This window comes from Oryzias melastigma, linkage group LG6, assembly GCF_002922805.2.
Source record: "Oryzias melastigma strain HK-1 linkage group LG6, ASM292280v2, whole genome shotgun sequence".
NCBI lineage: Eukaryota > Metazoa > Chordata > Actinopteri > Beloniformes > Adrianichthyidae > Oryzias > Oryzias melastigma.
Genome location: NC_050517.1, coordinates 24,885,907 through 24,905,093, shown reverse-complemented (window position 1 = coordinate 24,905,093; position 19,187 = coordinate 24,885,907). Strand labels below are relative to the sequence as shown.

Sequence of the window (19,187 nt, the reverse complement as noted above, 5' to 3'; positions counted from 1 at the left end):
CTAATCTTTTGAAAGGTCATAGAAATCCTCAAACAAGCTCATTCATTGAGATGAAAATTTCAGAGAAGTTGTGAACGCGATTTATGCACGTACTTTCGCAAAAAAAAGGAGAGTTGTGTGGCACGTGTAAGTAAGTGCAGGCAGGGAGAGGGGAGACCAGTTGTAGTCATGAGTTGGAGTTCTTTGTGAAAAAAATGTTTTTGTGTTAAAATGTTTCACTTGAAGGTTTTGGAGCTTCAAAGTAGTCTAATTTGTTTCCTATTGAGCATCAATAATATATTTGTTGATGACATTTTGTTTGTGTATTTAAGTTTTTTTTAATGAGATGATCTTATAATAGTAAAATAAACTAGTTTTTACCCACTCTTGACATGACAGCTGGACGCGTCCCGAGGACCGTTACTGCATTCGGTATTGCGTCCCGAGGGTTGAGAATCTATGTTTTTGCGTACAGCCAGCACGTCAAAAAAGACGAGTTGGGGACACCCAGAATGTCAAAAAGTGAGGCGGAATGGACCTTAACCAAATGTCAAAATGTGACGACTTAGGGATGAGAATGTGTTGGACAACCAGACACTTCAATACACTGAGGTTGATTAAGTAAATGAAGACAGCTGTGGAGGATTAACATGAACATGGTGAGACTGACAGGGAAATCAGAATCCTGACAAAAGCACCACAAAAACCCAAGCATGGAATCATGACAGACTCTGGAAAGCTGAACGCTATACAAGAGATGCAGCACGGAGGAGATTGATTGACAAGGTCTAAAGCCAATCAGGATGAAGAACACAATGCTGTTTAAAAAAAAAAGGGTAAAATTAGTCTGAAAAAAAAATCTGTAAAATTACAACACTGCAAAAGGTGAGCCGCGACACATACAAAATGATGACATTTATTGATCGATATATATTTAAGCATAAAATAGTATACCGAAATAACAAAGGGCAAAAACTAGACCCAACTGATAAAAATATTTCAAATCCTCCTCATCATCAAACACTTTCTTCAGGAGGGTTTTCATGTTTAATTCACAGCTCAAAACTTTGTGAAACAGTTCTGTGCCAACACAACAAGAAAAATGAGAATGGAAGAACAAGCAGTGGATTCACTGTCATGATTAAAGAAATTTAAAGGCCAGAATCTGAGCAGAACAGTGGGATGTCAGCAGTGTCTTGTTAGGGCCGGACCATTCTGATCTTTGCTTTGTGATCACCACCATCTGGTGAGGGTTCAGCAGTTTAAAAGCATATAAAGGAGTTACCAGTGTGAATAGAAATCGAATCCCTTTTGTTTGCCCCACACAGAGGCCACGCTCCTAAGAAGTCCAGCTTTAACCAAGCATTGCTTTAAAATGGAACGTTCATTATTTTTTTTTCACTTTAAAAATACATTTCTGCAACTGTGCTCACTCCGCCTCCCCCTACAGTCTTCCCCAACTAAGAATTTGCTCTCTTGGTTGCTTATGCCTTGCTCAGACAAGGGCGAAAAGGCTAATCCTGGCTCTGAGGCTCACTAAGCTCAGTCAGCTCTCCGCCTTCTCTTTTCTGTCAGCAACTATTTCGTCGAACACTCTCCCAGGCTGGTGCTATGGACACCAGAGAAAAGGACACTACTTTTGACCTCTTTGTGCGAGGAATTCTTTTAACACCCAAGCCCTGAATATCTGCCCGAGGTCTTCTTGAACATGCCACCACATACGATTGTCTTGGACGTTAGGCAGCATCCTGGATTGGATGGGCCAGAATCTGAAATCTTCACTGTGGAGCTTGAATCTAACTTTCTTAATCTGATTTGCAGTCTGACCAGATGAATAATTTGCTAAGCATGAAATATCTGCCAACAATTTTTTTAAGTGTGTTTTCATAAACCAGTTCCAGATTGACAAAAGGAGGCTCTATTAAGAGATTATAAAAATAATTTATTTAAAACTGGCATAGATAAACAGCGCGGATGTAAACTTTTGAATACATACTAGTCAAATGTGGCTGAGATCTGGTGAGTCTTTAATACACCGAGTGTTTCAGCGAATCTAAGGTTTTCTGGAAGTCTGTTCCAGATCTGTGGAGCATAGAAGCAGAATGTGGCTTTTCCATGTTTAGTTCTGACTCTAGGAACTGATAAAAGACCGCATCCTGATGACCGGAGAGGTCTGGCTGGTACATACTGGGTCAGGAGGTCAGTCATGTATTTTGGTGCTAACCATTCAAAGCTTTATAAACCAGTAACAGAATTTTAAAGTCTATCCTCTGGCAGATGTGGTCTACTTTCTTTGTCCTTGTGAGAACCCGAGCAGCAGAGTTCTGAATAAGCTGCAGTTTCCTGATGGATTTTTTTGATAGTCCTGTAAAAACGCTGTTACAGTAATCAAGTCGACTAAAGATGAAAGCATGCACTAGTTTCTCCAGGTCTTGCTTAGACCTTAATTTTTGATTTAGTGACTGCCTTGATGTGTTTATCAAAATGTATGACTGTGTCTATCACTACACCCAAGTTTCTGGCCTGGTTGGTAGTTTTTAGTTGAATAGATTGAAGCTCTGTAGTGACGTCCAACCTTTTTTCTTTAGCCCCAAAGACAATAACCTCAGTTTTGTTTTTGTTTAATTGAAGTAAGTTGTGAGACATCCAGTCATTAATGTCCTCAATGCATTTACCAAAAGCCTGTACAGGGGCTCGGTCTCCTGGTGTCAGTCTAATATATATCTGTGTGTCATCTGCATAGCTATGGTAACTAATGTTGTTGTTCTTTATAACCTGACCCAGTGGGAGCATGTAGATGTTAAATAGAAGTGGCCCCAGGATGGAGCCTTGGGGAACTCCACATGTAATTTCTGCTGGCTCAGATGTGAAGTTACCAATTGACACAAAATATTTCCTGTTTTCCAAGGATGTTTTGAGCAAGTTTGGTACTGGCCGAGCGAGATCAATCCAGTAAGAAAGTAAGTAAGTCTTTCGTCGTTCTGTGGGGCTTTTTGTAGTTTATTTTGAGGTTTCAAAGAGAAGACTTTACAAACAAGATAACAAGTCAACAAAAGTTTAACAAAACATGACAATTTAGACGCAGTGCTATGATCTTTCCTTTTCCCAACAAACATGTCCAATGGTGTGGGCTTTTCATTTGTGTTTGATTTTTGTTTAGAATTTTATTGTTAAAACCTGTCAATGATTTTTATGTTTTATTTTATTTGTGTGTTGCATTGCATAAGCCTATTGTCTCTGTAAGTCATGGATTGCCCCTGTGATAAAAATATTTTTTTACAGAGGGCGTGTCAAGGTTGAGAAGCAATGCTTCACATGACAGTGTTGTGTAGGACTAGCTCTTCACTGTTGTCTCCTAACTTGAGCGATTCTGAATTTGGTGCATCCTCCTTCCTTTATACAGAAACATTTTTCAGCAAGGTAAAGTATGTATATTTTCAACAGTTCAACGGTTGCGGAGAAGAAACAGAAAAAGAATGTGAGGCGAGTGGAAGCTGATGCTAAACTGAAAAGTAGCACCATCGTGAAGAATCCTCACATGTGGGCTTAAAGCACTTCCCACATTTGGCACAGGCTGCCACTCTCCGCTGTTCTTGGAATATGAATATCTATGCGGACTCACGCAGTACAAATCTGTGGATACACGCTGCAAAAAAAAAAAAAAAACATCAAATGTGACTTTAAAACCAACTGGCATCAAATACAACACCAGGAGCAACCCCTCACAAAGCCTGTGAGCCTGAGCTGCTGCTAGGTGGAGAGCTCTACCACACAGGGAATGATGATGATGAAGTCATTGCGCTGACAAACAGCACTTTAACATGCACGCTGTACGGTTTTTGGAGCGGAAAATGAAAAAAAACCAATAAAAAAGGAGTCAAATAGTTAAATACAACCAAGTAAAATGAGAACTGGATAGGCTACATTTAGCAATATTGGAAAGAAACAGCACGTTAATACTTTTAGAACCTTATTGATTAAGGCAAATTGATTCTTTTTTTTCTTATAATGAAAACTAGTTGCGGAATACTAACTTCTCCTTTAAAGAACAGATATTACTTAATTTACAAAAGAAAAAACACCAAGAATTTGTGGGTTAATGCAACTTGACTTTGAGATATAACTGTAACATGTGTAACATTTTCATCATTCAATAAAATGAATTTGACAATTTTACTATAACAATAGACATATTAATATTTACGCAGAGTTGTTTTCTAAGTATATATATATATATATATATTAGGGTGGATAATCGCAAAAAAAAAAAAAAATAGGAATTAATCGCAAACCTGGAAAATATTAATCGCGATTATTTTTATTTATTTTTTTACAGTATTTGTTGACCACTTATTATCTCCGAATAATTAAACAATGAAATCACAAACAAAACTCTACATTTAGAACATTTATTTTTAATTAGTGCTGTCAATCGATTACAAAAAAGATCTGATTAATCTCACTTTTGTGTTGTGATTAATCACGATAAATCCCATAGTTTTACCAGGTAAAATGTATTTGTACAATATGGCACTAGACTAGACCATGAATCAAATAGTCCACTTTTTGTGAAAAATTGATCTAAACTGAAAAATATAGCAAGAATCAAGCAATAAAAAACAAGTGACTATTTGTTTATTTTGTACGTGACCATGGTATAAGCGGGATAATAACAAACGTAATGTTTTAACGAACACCATGGATGCCTGAACCGCTGAGTTAAAGCGAAGGACTGTTTCTTTGATTCATTTGCGTTGATAAATATTAACGCGTTAATTCTTTTTTGATTCATCGCGTGCGTTAAGGCGTCAATGTTCACAGCCCATATATATATATATAATATATATACATATATATGTATATAATATATATACATATATATGTATATAGTATATATATATATATATATATTTATATATATACACATAAATATCCATCTATCCATCCATCTATCTTTTATATATATATATATATATATATATATATATATATATATATCTTGGGACGCATATCGTGGTGTGTATCGTATCACCAGAGTCTTGCCAATACACATCCCTACTGTGTATGGGTGTGTGGCTCCGCTTCAAAGCTGGACTATAAAACATTGAAAGGAATCTTTTAATGCTATCACCCAGAGCTTATTTTTATGAGGCCAAGCCTCTCTTCTCCAAGCGCAGAGAGAAAAAGCCAGAGGAAAGTATTTACATGAATGAAGTTGACCTCTGCGCTGAAGGGGAGCAGGATAACAAACAAACGGGGAAGGGAAAAAGCAGGGAGGTTTGAGAAAAAAAGTCTAGAAGCCAGGCTTTTTCCTGATGGATAAACATTTCTCATCATTCATGAGCCAGTTCTTGGCAGCCCATCAGGCGTGACAGACTGGGCCACATTTGCAATCGCGACGACCGAAACAAGATTCAGCTGTTACCCTTCTCTTCAAAACCTTCCCTTTTTTTAATCGAAACACAAGAAAATCAGGACAGTGGAGCTAGAGAGGAGTTCAGTTTTGAGGGAAAATCTGCCAGAAAATGTCATCTGTAGTTCACGAGTGGGAGGAATCTGTCCGTGAGTAAATAAAAAAATACACCATGTTGCCTTCTGGATTGGACTGATGCTGCCTCATTTGAGCGAGCATGTGTGCTTGTTTGTGTTTAGGCAGAACTTTTTTTTTTTCCAAGCTGCAAACAGATTCTAAATTAGACTGATGTTGCCATGATCAGTGTTGGTCTAAGACATTTTTTCCCCTCCACAGTGGCGACACGGTTTCCAAAAACAAGATTGTCGGTAATGAGACAGCGGGGAGATGTCCCCACATGTGACCTCGACTGCAGGCACCAAGTGAGTCCTCCCTCTATCAGAGACATTCACATCAATGCAATCTGCTGGCTGGTCGGCTTAAAGGGGATATTCTACAGCTGTCTTCTGGGGCAAATGCATGTGATAAAAATAGATCTTGATCACAGGCAAAAATTGCTCCAGAGAGTTTCCCGTGTTGTTGTATCCTAACTAAATGAGAAAAGTATGTAACTAACACCATTAAGAAGGAGATGGTTGTTAGAAAGGATGTTTTTTAAGACCTAGAATTATCAGCAAGCGACTAAATCTGACAACAACTTACTGTATATGTATTTTCCACATAATAAGGTGTAATCAAAAGCTTTATTCTGTTTAAAAAAAAAAAAAAAAACTACAGTGCACCTTATCATCCGGAGCGCCTTATATATGGATTAATTCTTGGGATCACTAGCTGCGGTTTATGAAACATATGCTCAAAATTTGTATCAAAATTCTAGAAATGTCAAAGAAACGATTTTGCAAAAACATTGTTTCCATTAAATCATAATTATGTTAATAAATACAAATGCAATAAGTCATTAAAAAACAAAGCGACAGATCAATTGGGGTGTAAAAATATTGATTCAGTCGAAATATCGTGATACTTATATCATTTTTTTATGCGTTTAAACAAAGTTGGGAGTCATAGGTATTGGAAATATGCTAACGGAGCTAACATGTGGCATGTCACAAAAAAAAATCTAAAGACTGACTCTGTGGTCTTGTCTAATTAAAATCTTTTTGCTTTCTTTTAATTTTATTTTACATTTCTTTTGATTGTTTCTTTTAATGTTTTATGTTAAGCACATTGTCTCTGTTCATGAAATGTGCTACACAAATAAACTTGCCTTTCCTAATGCCGTTGCTTTAAGTATGGCACAACTTTGAAAGTAAACCATTCACTGGTGGTACACATTATATTGCAAAAAAATATGGTCAGTAAGAGATGAAAACAAGTCAAAACAATCCAAATTTCTGAAAGATCTACTCAGGTTACAAATGGCAGGAAATTAAATATCCAGCAGTGGTCAACACTGCACCGGCTCCTTAGCAACTACTGTGATGGCAAACACTCCATCCTTCCTTTTTTTTTATTCCCTTGCGAGATGTTTGCAGAGCTCGCACACACACATTATGGAAGTCAAACACAGAAAGAGAATGGGCTAAGTCAACAAACTGTCATCCCGATGGCAACGCAGACGACTCGGTGTGTGTGTGGACATTTTCTTAGTAGGGGGTGACTAATTATAAAGAAGACCCTGAGAGCTGCAGTCTTCACATTTCCAGGCATTGTGTTCCACTTAGATAACAACACGTCATGACAGAACGTCAGCTGAAGGCACTGCCACGAACCCTCTTGTTTGCTCCTTTATTTTGCTTCCTGTCCTTCCATCATCTGTCTGTCTGATGTTAGTTTCTGCAGAGAGTCCATCGAAGTCCGAGGTTCATCTGGGAGACGAGGGCGCCGCCTGACAACTCGCCGTCTATTTTAGGAAAATAAGGCCCACTTACGCCAGAGGAGATAATGCAGACGTCCAACACAAATGCTCCTCTGACAGCCAAGTCAGAGTGAGTCTGATGCCTTAAGATAAAGGTTATCTTCAGGAGCAAACTGTACATGCGGGGTCAAAAACAAGCAAACATACTGGTTTGTCGGTAGATTTTTTAGATTAATGAGCATTAGGGGAAGTTCGTCAAAAACATTTAATACTGCTTTCGTCTGCAGTTTCAAAGGTCACTAAGTGATTTTATAAGATGTAGAATAAATCTGATTAGAAGGGTTATTATTGCAAATTGCAATAGTTTGAGGTATATTTAACCAGATTGGCTACAGCTGACTGAGTGACTGTGAGCGTGCTGATGTGCCCGCGGACAAAACATCGTCCAGAATTGTCTTCCTGAGCCGTCAGTGACAGACAACAACAACCAGAGGAGCAACCGCTGGAGGGAGGAAGGGAATCAGCGAGGGTGATGGAACAGAAGACAAACGATATGGGATTTTTTTTTCCTGCACAAAATAGGCCAGGTCAGAAAAAAAAGGCTTTAGGGAAAAGGTTTGTAATTTTGTGGTCGAAAATACGCATCCTCCGAGCAAACTCAGAGCTGGAAGCTAGAAAATCATTAGGTGAGATGAATTAAGACCTTAGTGGAGAAAAAACAGGAGGTTAAGACATTTAAATAAGCATTTTTATTGGATGACAGGGGTTTCGATTGAGCGAGGCAGAAGCTCGAAGTCGATCTTTATCAACAATCCCATCTTTGTGTGTTTCACAGGCTTAGCTGGTGAGGAGGCGGGGTTGAAAAAGAGGACATGTGGACCCATGTGATCAAAGCCAAAGAAACGCGAGGATGAAAAACGAACTTAAAGCACAATTATCGACGCACACAAAAGTCGTCAGCCGATTGTATTCTGCTTGATTCTAAACCGGGGCCATGGATGGAGTGCAAGAAAGAACAATGTACTGAAGGAGGGGGCGGCGTTTAAAGAAACTGGCCATAATTGCTTTGTGAAAAAGGAAGAGCAAGCAAAACAGTAAAGAGTTAAAGTGTGATGAGAGCACGGTGTGACTGCAGATGGACGATCCTGTTTAAATAGCTAAAAAAATTACATTTTTTATGTTTGTGTGGACTTACGACAGCCTTTTTCGTCGCTCTTGTCAGAGCAGTCGGGTACTCCGTCACAGTGCCAGTTGCTCGGAACACACCGCCCATTCCCACACATGAAGATTCCAGGAGTGTTGCACTCGGTGGTGAAATTATTCCCGGGAAGCAGCTGGCTCTCTGATTTGCAAAGAAAGAAAGAAAGAAGCAGAAAGTTTGAAGCTGCTCGACTTACAAGGAAATGCAACGGTTAAAGATAATTCCTAATAAAACATACATATAAAGGCCTTTCATGACAAACAGTAAAGATACAAAATATTACCCAACATGTCCCCGATGCTCAAAAACACGGTTATTTCATGCAAATACGCCACAGAAATGCACCATTTGTGCTCTGAACGGCATCGGTCATACTGTTGACGCAGTGCAGCTGCGGTATAATGTGCTGGAATGTGAAACATGGCCCTTCAGATGCCGTCTGACACCACGCGGCGAGCGCTTCAGCTCGTAAACAAAACCGTGTGACAGTAATGAGGACTCCTGGCCACGCCAGCGAACACTTTGATGCTGCGGCGCTGAAGTTCGGTGCACTTGGTTGGCCACTTCATTAAACCTGAAAGCAGGTCACCGTGGGTGCACCTGCTGTGGGAAGGTTTGGACCTTTCGCTGTTTAACGACAGTTAGGTTTGCTGTAGAAAAAGACGAAGGGTCACCGTGACAACCGTTCTGCCTAAAGGGGCGAGAAAAGTGCGTCGAAAATAGGAATAACAATGTTAAAGAGAAGGTGGATGGTACTTGATAGCAATAATGGGTTATATCGTTACCTTATACCTTATACCTATAATATTTGGCCTTTTAGCCCCAATATCTGACAGGAAACCGTTTAGATTCAAATATACTCTTAACTAAAGCTTTTATTAAAACTGCCATTACAGGTGAATCTGTAAAAAAATGGCAAACTTTTTTCCCGGACCTGTCAGGGTTTAATGCTTGGGGTTTTGTCGTGTTGTTTTCCCTCTATGAGAGTTTAAGTCTTTTCAGTTCATCATTGTCTGGTTATCTGCTCTGTTCCGCCGCCCTTTATGTTTCTCTAAGGCAGGGGTCACCAACCTGGTGCCCCCAAGGACCCCACAAGAGCACAACTCACTTGTGAGCCGCGTCTAAAATTCAATTTTATTCTGTTGCTTTTTTTATTTTTTAATTAAACTTTCATTTACATAGGTTTAGAAATTAAAACGTCTTAAAAATATGTTCATGGTGCATGAACTTTAGATAAGTTTAGGTGACGTCTGACCCACTCCAGTTCAAAGATTATTAATTTTGTTAAAAATGCAGAAAATTTGGTAATTAGCTTAAAATGTGGCAACATTTGTTTAAAAAAAATGTGTAAGTTGATTTTTCTATAACATTACATAATTGATCAACATGGAAGATTATAGTGAAAATGTGATATTTCTCCCATGAAATGTAAGTGATCATCTGCAAATGTAACAATTACTGAGATTAATAAAGTGCTGAATGTTTCCTAGCTTGTTGTCATTGTTGATAATTACAGTGAAAAATCAGTGTCTCCACGTAGAGGATGTCATTATTCATTAATAATGTAGAACTAAAGGCAAACTAAGCACAATGTGTTATTTCAAACTGGTAGCCCTCGTATGACTCAGTATGAAGTAGCTCTCAGCTTCAAAAAAGGATGGTGACCCCTGCTAAGGTATTTGTCATGTTTCGGTTCATTTATAAAATATTCAGTTTCTGTCACCAAATCCCGGCCTCCTACATTTGGGCCACTTATTCCTGACAGGACCAGACTGAACGTTCATATTGTGGCTAAATATTATTAAACAATCTGACAAACAAGGTAAAATTAATGAAAGTTTATAATTTATTTTCATTTCCAGTTATTGTTCTTTGAAGCAGGGGAGGCTTTTTGATATGTTATTATTATAGACACATTAATATGTATTGATACTTTTATTTTAATGTTGCAAAGGATGTTAAATTAACATTTTATTTTCATTTGTTCTAAAATAAAAGGTTTTTGTGTGCATAGTGTTATTTGTCTTATTCCTTCCTTAATTTCACAGAGAAAAGTATGATTTTTTTAATAAAAACTACTAAATCAATAGAGTTCAATCATGTAGAGAAATTCTTCTAAAGTTATTTTTTTTTCTCTACAACAATATTTGTGCACAAATACACACAGAAACCTTTGACATTTGAGTGCTAATGAGATGCTAAGTGAAGCACACACTTGTGTCGCTGTTTGCACAGCAGAGTCAGTCAGATCCCGACTAACCGACACACAATAAACTGTTCTTACGTCAGCCTCTCTGCTGACAGATCCTGAAAACTACCTACAGATCATTTCTCAGAGGCCATGCCTCAGCCCTCTCGTGATTCAAGGAGATGATGTAAAGCCCTTCTTTGTGTTCTGCAATAAAAAAACAATTAGTTTGCCTTTTTTTTCTTTTTGTGTTATAATATCAACAATTTTTTTTCTTCTATTTTTGAGTCCCAAACATTCCACTAGATATTCCATTTTTTTCTGTTTATTTCTATGGCTCACCGGCAGCGATATATACACAACAGAGAAAACTTACTGTTCACACTTTTTGTAAAGTTTTGCGGTGTGTTGTTTTGGTAAACAAAGTTACATCAGTCACAAAAAGTGTTGCAGAATGCTGCAGAGAGCAGCTCTGGTGTTTGAAATTTATGCTTTTGGGTGATCTGGAGCGCTTGACTGTTCTGGATGCACTTCACTTCAGTTCAGGGTTACCTCTCTGAAAAAAGTCAGACGTTCTACCTTGGTTTTATGTTCGCTGTTATATGATGGAGACCTTAAAAATCCGATGGCTTTGGTTGCATGCAGAAATTGCTCAGCTTTGGTGTTTGGCCAAATGGAATAAATGTATTGAACACTATTTACAAATCGCAGGTCTTATTTAGGACGGTTTCTACTGACTGACTGACTTATAATAAATAGAGCAAAGTAAGGGAATCAGTGACAATTTCTAATTTTAGTCAAACTAATATTCAGTCTGTGTGTTGTGTATTATTGTTATAATAAAATGTACCTTGTTTTCTCATTATAGGGCAAACTGGATTATACTGGATTTGGTCTGTTCTCAAAGATATGCCATGTATAAGGCGCACTTAAATATAAAGCACACTAAGTAAGAATAAAAATCAGAGATAAGTCTGTCAGTTAGTCAGACTTTATTAACTGAATTCCCAGTTAGCATATTTACAATATATGCAACTAAAAAAACAGAGAAATACCATGAAAAATAAAATTTTTTTCGATACCTGTAACTCCCAAACTTGCTTGAAACACGAAAAAAAAACAAAACAAATGTTACTGTGAAGGCTAACTCCCAACTTTGTCAGTAACATTTAAAAAAAACAAACACAGTCCAACACTGCTAGAGGTTAGCTTCATTGATGTATTTATAATACCTGAAACTCTGGATTCTGTTTGCAACATGTAAAGAAAAACAGACTAATACCGCTAAAACAAACGTTACTGTGATTATGCTAACTCCAAACATTGTTGGTAGCATCTGACACTGCTACACGTTAGCATATTTACAATACCTGTAACTCAATACACAACCTGTAAAAAGCAGATGAATACAACTAAAACAAACATTACTGTAACTATACTACACGTCAACTTTGTTGATAATGAGTTAAATAAAAAAAAAAAAATTAAAAACACAGTCCAACACTGCAACACATTAGCATATCTACAAGAACACATTATTTTGTAAAAAAAAAGAATTTTGGCATGGCCATGTACTTCTTAAAGTCGCTTTGACATCAGTGAGAACTACCAGAATTATTCCATATGTTTGGCACTTTGACTATAAGACGCACTGTAAGAGTCTTTTATAGTATGGAATTGCGGTATTTTTGTTTTTGTTCAATGGGATTCAATTAATGTATAGTTTTGTTTTTATAATTCTACTAAAAACAGTTTAGGTTGACTAAGGTTGTGTCTGAATTCCACCCTAATCACTATATAGTCCACTATATAGTGCGTTCGCCATTTTCTAGTGCTGTCCGGGTCTACAAATTCCAAAATCGAGTGCACTCGAAATTTCCCAGATATCTTTGCGAAAACTAGCATTCATTAATGCTCACTAGATCGGCGAATATAGACCACAATATATTGCGGTCGAACAATTTTGAACAAAAAAAAAAAAAAAACGTGTTTAAATGGAACATTTGAGTAAACCATCCACATTTTCTTCATCAGAACACAGTGGAGTCATAAATAACGTCGTGAAATGTTCGTATTTATTTGATTTTAACTTGGTGAAATCGGTGATGTCATATCCGGTGTTTAGAAGAACAAAAGAAAAGTAGTGAGCATCATGTCTGAATTACCTTTAAAATCCACCGCACAATATATTCCCTCACTATATCGTTTTTTAGTAGTTAGGGGGGGAATTCTGACACGACCTAAGACAAACACTTCAATCAACAATCAGGTTCAACTATGATCCTAAAACGGGCCAGAAATGTTCATTCAGACACACGGAGAACAAAAATAGCAGAGAGTCATGGAGACTGCATTCACAGAGCGGGTGGAAAGGGAGGCAGCAGGTTAATAGAAATGCTGCTTTGAGGCCACGGAGCTACAGCGAAGGGACTCGGTGTTCTGTGTGTGATGGCGACTCAGCCAAATGAGCGGAGAAGAATGAAGGCTGGCAGACACCTCATCTCTTCTAATCTGCCTTTAATATTCCTAATAGCAAACCCTGTTATGAGCCCATCTTTTGGCAAGCCAAACACATCTGAGTCCAATTTATTTATCTTGCATACTTGCTGCAGTTTATTAGTAAAATAAGAAACTCTATTACCTCATTAACAATTTAAGTGCATGGAGATAATTACAAAACAGGGACACAAAAATAATCTATGTGGACTCTCCCAAGGTGATCACAACCGTTTTTAATGGACACAACTGTGTCCATAAATAGTGACTTAAACGTCCATCCTGCAAGCTTTGAATTATTTGTTGTATGAGCCTGAGGCCTCATGCACAGCAACACAATACTGTTGCGAACAGCAGTATGTGCACAAAAACGAAGAGACGGGGATGACGCCGGACAGCTGCGCGTCTCGCCCAAGGAAGTGAAGTCCAATTACTAAGGATGAAACTGGACTGGGCTATTTTTGCTTTCCTGCAAATAAAAAAAAGACATCCTCGACTTCCTTCCACCGCGCTGGTGTCCTTTCAGGCGTCGGTTTAATAGCTAAATTTTATTTGTAGAGGTGTGAGGCTTTTAAAATGAGCATTCTCGTTCCCAGTTTGTGCCATTTCTGTGACATTTCAGTGGATCACAAAAGGTGGAAACCCTTTCTTGAGAACTTTTCTTGATTTTTACCTCCATACTTTGACACTCCCTGAACAGACTGCAATCAGCATCAACATCAACTTGATCAATTTATTAAGCCTGGAGCTCACCTAAATGATGATTATTATGGTAATGTATGCACACTAAGTCTCCCTTTGTGAGCTTGAAGCGAGAGTGACAGGTTTGCTCTGAATACTGAAGGTTTTACTCTGGATTTTTAGGAAAATAAATTTAAAAAAAAAAAGGTACAAGCTGATAAATACACAATAAAAGTATTTGTCTGGGCAGTATCTGAATTTTACACTCGGATCGATCACATGTGCATGGGAAAATGCACATAGCTTATAAATTAACAATCAAATAGTAGAAGACCATCTTGGCAAACACTGAAAAATCCCACTAAAGTCGCATACATCAGTAGGTCAAGTGCACCTCTCCTTGGCATCAGGGTGAAACCGTTTTATCAAAGATGCAAAACATTTCCCACTAGCACTTCCAACTGTTCCTTGACAGTTGTTGCAGTGAATCCTTAAAAAGCCCCTTTTACCCAGCATGCTCAAGGTGAGGCTGCTGTGTCTCACCAATAGACTCGTCTTGCGAGCTGCAAAAACAGAGTGCAAGGTCGACGTCGCAGCTGAAGTGGTCGGAGGTTTCCAAAAACAGCTGTAGCGCTTCTCACTTGAAAGCACACGATGACACAGAGCTACATTTCCTCTATTTGATCTGCACGGCTGGGAAAAAACAGAGAATGTGATAATGGAAACAGATAGTGTAACATTCCTGCAATGTTGAAGAAAAAGACCAGAGACGAAAGAGACAAAAACAAAGTCCTTTAGAAGGTAAACGCGAATGTTTACGAGTCTATTGCTTAATTTGTTGCAAATTTTACATTAATAATACTTTAAAGATAAAAATCCATCAATTTAAAATGATTAATGCCATTTCTTCACAGCACTAACTTGATCAAACTAAAAAAGTTAACATTATTGGCTATATTTTCATTTTTGGCGATTGAAGTAAAGGTTGAAGAGTTGGAACATGCTGAAGGAATTAACCACCTTATTTGCTTTAAAATCCTTAATTGAGTCTCTTTCAAATGCTACACATTTGATTAAAAAAGTAAAAAAATTAAATAAGTTTCCATTCAACAGTGAAGAGCAAATTTCCAGATTGGTGGGCATATTTTCCTTACAAATGTCCATTAGCCGCTTCAAAATCAGACGGTAATTTGAGGATAAGAAAATGTTTTTGCACAGTGGTTCTATTAAGACATTTTAAAAACCTAAAAGCAAAGATTTTGAGGTGTGCACAGCCATCAAAGTTCAACCTTGACCCTTTAAAGCAGAGATAAATTGAAAAACTTTTACCGTTAGTTTAAAAAAAAAAAAGGAAAAGTCAAAAAAACTGTTAGCAAACCATATCTAAAAGAAGAATTAATTTTCCTTGTACTTATTTTTTGGATTTGTCATGCAAAAACAGCTTTTAGTAATTGTTCTGATGTAGAAACAGTGATTTTTATTAACAAAAATTCCACCATTGTTCAGTTTATGTAAAAGTTTTTTTTTTTAAACATATAAAATGTATTTTGAATAAAAATGGCTGAATACTATATCATGTATCACGATGTACCCAGTGATTCCCAGCCCTAAATTAAACACATTGTGTAAAAACAGAGTAAGCAAAAATGAACAACTAGTGACGCGTTGAAACTGACCCTCTCTTACAACAACCCAAAGCTCGTCGTGTTCCCTGTTTTCTGGTAAACACTATAGTAAATCTACATAAAAGATGACCGTTATTTGTGCATTTAGTGCTTCACTGCCCTGCTCCTCAGCAGATATCCACCCTGCATTGATTAGCCCAGAATTAGAGCTCAATCTTAAGCTAAAAGCACCACAGCAACTGGCTGATGGTTCATTGTTGAGATAAGGGCAGAAAGGTGAAAAGAATTCTGGAGGGGAGGCATCGCGGTAAAACGTTGAAATAGCAGAACTGTAGGGCTTTTGTAGGAATAAAGAAGAAAAAGGTTCCATCCTCGGAAATCGTTCTGCCACCTCCTTCTGCCACGCTGTGTAAAAAAATATGCGGATTGAATAAAGTGCAATTCAGTTTGAACTTCAGAAAAAAGAGCATGCCCAGTCTGATATTGTAGATACAAACATGGACAGCAAGGTCGACTCCTGTTGGAGGATGAGGGAGGAGAGAATCAATACAACCTTGGCCAGGATGAAAAAAAAGAAAAAGTTAGCACCTTCAGGATCAAGGATAGAAACTCATTTTTCCATTTACACACAACTCCAGCGGGGTGGCTATACAGGCTGGAGGCTTTGAGGAACGGCGGAGGGGGGGGGGTAATTTGGCTGTCCCCTTTCACAATCTGTGCCACACACAGACACTGGTTTTATCTGTGTGTGGCACCGACAGGAAAAGATTCTCCATCCTGTTCTTTGGCTCACTGAAGCATCCAATATAAATAAGAACAAGTGTAAAGAACCTGGTCTGCATCAATTAAAGCCACTCTATAAGGACAGGCATACAAGCAAGGAAGCATAAGCACTGAGCAACAGAGCGAGGCGGGCCTTAATGGGGAAAGAGAGCGAAAAGGTTAGTCATGCATGCAAACCGACAGCAAGCCGGAATATTATAAAATCAGTTTTCGTCTCCTCCTCTGTTCAGCCCGTTTGAGCCTTAAAGAGTGAATCTCCCCCGTAAATCCATTTGTTCTGGGTGGAGGTACCACTGTCGCCATAACCTGCTGCGTGTTAGTGTCACTTGGCAATCAAAGCTAAACGAGTAACTGATGATAAAGTTTAATTAGGCAAGAATCATGGGTAATTTTCAGCTAATTTAATTTCACCGCGAGTTGAGCACGAGTTACGCAAAACATTCACATTTGCACAAACGATGCTCACTCATCAGTTACAGCTTTACCTGACGAAAAAAGCAAAACAAAGGGTAAGCACATTTGACTAAAGTTTTAGCAGGACGTAAAGCACTAATTGATGTATTAAGTCTGATTATTTCAAATGAAAGAGTAAAAAGAAAAATGGCACAATAGTTTAATGTTTGAGTAATGTTTTAGTCATATTTTTTTGATTCGCTGTTCATTCTGGCTGTGTGTTTTCTGTGGCAGAGGGGTTGCTCCCGATCATGTTTCCTGCCTCTAACAAAGATCGCTGGGGCTGCTACACTTTGTTCCTGTTCCTGAGGAGTTCTCCGTGTAAACTCTCACGGCTGCTGGGCTTCAAGTACCTGATCTGTTCTCCAGATACCTTCCTTTCAAGTGTTGTAGTATTATAGGGCATCTGATATCTGCCCTTTTGGGGAGGGGTACTATGAGGATTGTTTACTTTAGTTTGGCAAGTCTGTAATGTTTTTGGTCATATTTTGTTTAGTTACAGTATTCGTCAACCAATTATCTGCAAATAATCAGAATATGAAACCATACACAAAACTACATTTATTTTTCATGAATGCTGTCAATCCATAAAAATAATAAATCAGATTATTCACACTCTGAAATGTGATTAATCATAATAATTGGAAGGTGTTACTAAGTGAATTTTATGACAATATGCAGCTTTTGAACCAAAACATGCCAGAGAGAACAGCCACAGGAAAAGAACCTGCACACCTAAACAAAAATAATTAAATAAAAAAGAAGTTCTGCTCACATAGCCCAAATGCTCTATATCACTGCGCAGGCTGCTTTAAAACAGTTTTTCTTCATCTTCAAAAACAAGCGGTAAGAGGTAAAAGTTGTCTCTGAACTGATGACGATGTACCCTATCGTGACGATTAACATATATATCGCTTTCCTTTCCCGCTGCAGTCGAGGCTCAGCGACGCCTTTTTGTGTTACCATGACAACACGCCAGAACATGTTTCAAATAGTCCACTTTTAAAGCGATCTAAACCGAGAAAAATAGCAAGAATAATGTACTGAAAAACCGATTTAATATTTTAATTTTTTTTAGTGACCACGGTATAAGTGGGATACTACCCTACAAAGTGTTTTAACGCATACCGTGGAAGCCTAAATGGTCCTAGGATAAGTGAAGGACTGTTTCTTTGCGAGGAGTGATAAATTAATTCACATTAATAAATGACAGTGTGACCTGACCACCATGGACCCAACAGGAGAATCTTTGCTGCAGTGGAAGGGTTTGTCCCGCTGAAGTCCATGCAAAGCCACGTCAGAAAGGACGACGGATTTCCTGCAGCCTTTTTTGAGTCACGCCGCGTCACATCTAGCCTATCCGTCCAGAGAAAGGTGGGCGGGGCCATTCCTCTTTATGTTCCCTGTCACTGAGGATGGTTTCTGCTCATTCCCTCGGACATGTTTCCTGTTTTTGTTCTGTTCCTTCAGGTACTCTCCTTTCGAGGGACTTGATCTAATAGTGCATCTGGAATTGGCCATTTTGGGGAGGGGTACTGTGAGGAACGTGTTTGACGTTTCTGGTCATGTTTTTTTTTTTCCTGTCCACCTGTTCTTCATAATCATCAAAGCTTTCTTCATTTTTAATAATTCCCCTTTGTGTATACATAAGTGTACTGTTTTCCATTCGTTCTTGTCAGGTCATCTGCTTTGTCAACATTTTGTTTCTCTGTGTGTTCCGGCCATCAAGGCTGGTCTCTTGCATATTGGGTCCTATGCCACCAGTTCAGTTCCCGAAAACTGAGCATTTACTGCACAGAATAGTTCTTCAGAAGATAGTTTGGACCACATGCAGTGCAAAAAGTTAAAACTGTAGTCCATCATCTAGTAAACATCCATGGGAGGCTGGAATGTTTAATTGGCTATGAATTATTAAGGACATAAACACGATTTTGGTGCAGTGGTTAGCGATGTTTACGCTCTGTGAACCTCGACCTCCATGGCGGAAGCTGGCTGACTAACCAGCATAAATGTTTACTGATAACTGGTTAAAAATCTCAAGGTATCTCATAATCTGACACTACATTAAGTCAAAATCCCCTGAGTCTGTGGTAATTACAGTTATTTATTAATTCAAAAACAGATACAAACATCTGAAAATCCTGCTAACTGATGTTCTGAGACAGAAGATGGAAAAATATGCATGTGTTCTGCGTGAGAGCCAAAAGGGCAGCAATATCGCACTTCCCCATTTCAAATGCCATCTAAAATATTCAAGAACAATTGTGCCTCACTTTGGGAGCCAGACACATATGACTCGTAAAAACCGAAGCTATGAAAATGCCCTGAAGTAATCAGTTTTAACAGAAATAGAACTTTCTGAACCTGGCCATCCCACTCAGTTCAAGGATAAAAAAAGGATAAACAGATCCTCACCCGAATGAAGCAGTCATGCATATATGCAGGGGTCATAAAAGTGAGCTGAATTTCAGTGGCTGTGCACATGCAGACGTGTAATCAGACCACCAACA

At 38.3% G+C, this 19,187-nt stretch overlaps 1 protein-coding gene and 1 long non-coding RNA gene across 3 annotated transcripts in view; one reads left to right on the top strand and one right to left on the bottom strand.

The window, feature by feature from the left end:
- The window catches only part of ldlrad3 (low density lipoprotein receptor class A domain containing 3), a 116,496-nt gene that overhangs the window by 68,302 nt on the left and 29,007 nt on the right, over positions 1-19,187 (bottom strand). For both annotated transcript variants that reach the window (XM_024281883.2, XM_024281882.2), the window contains exon 2: positions 8,446-8,592. In XM_024281883.2, the coding sequence (XP_024137651.1) occupies positions 8,446-8,533 (88 nt within the window). In that variant the 5' untranslated portion in view covers positions 8,534-8,592. The remainder of the gene's footprint in view (positions 1-8,445; positions 8,593-19,187) is intronic.
- On the top strand, positions 5,726-8,447 carry LOC112152359. The gene is made up of 3 exons (XR_002920284.2): positions 5,726-5,814; positions 7,226-7,380; positions 8,086-8,447. It is a non-coding gene; the product is annotated as an uncharacterized LOC112152359 (long non-coding RNA).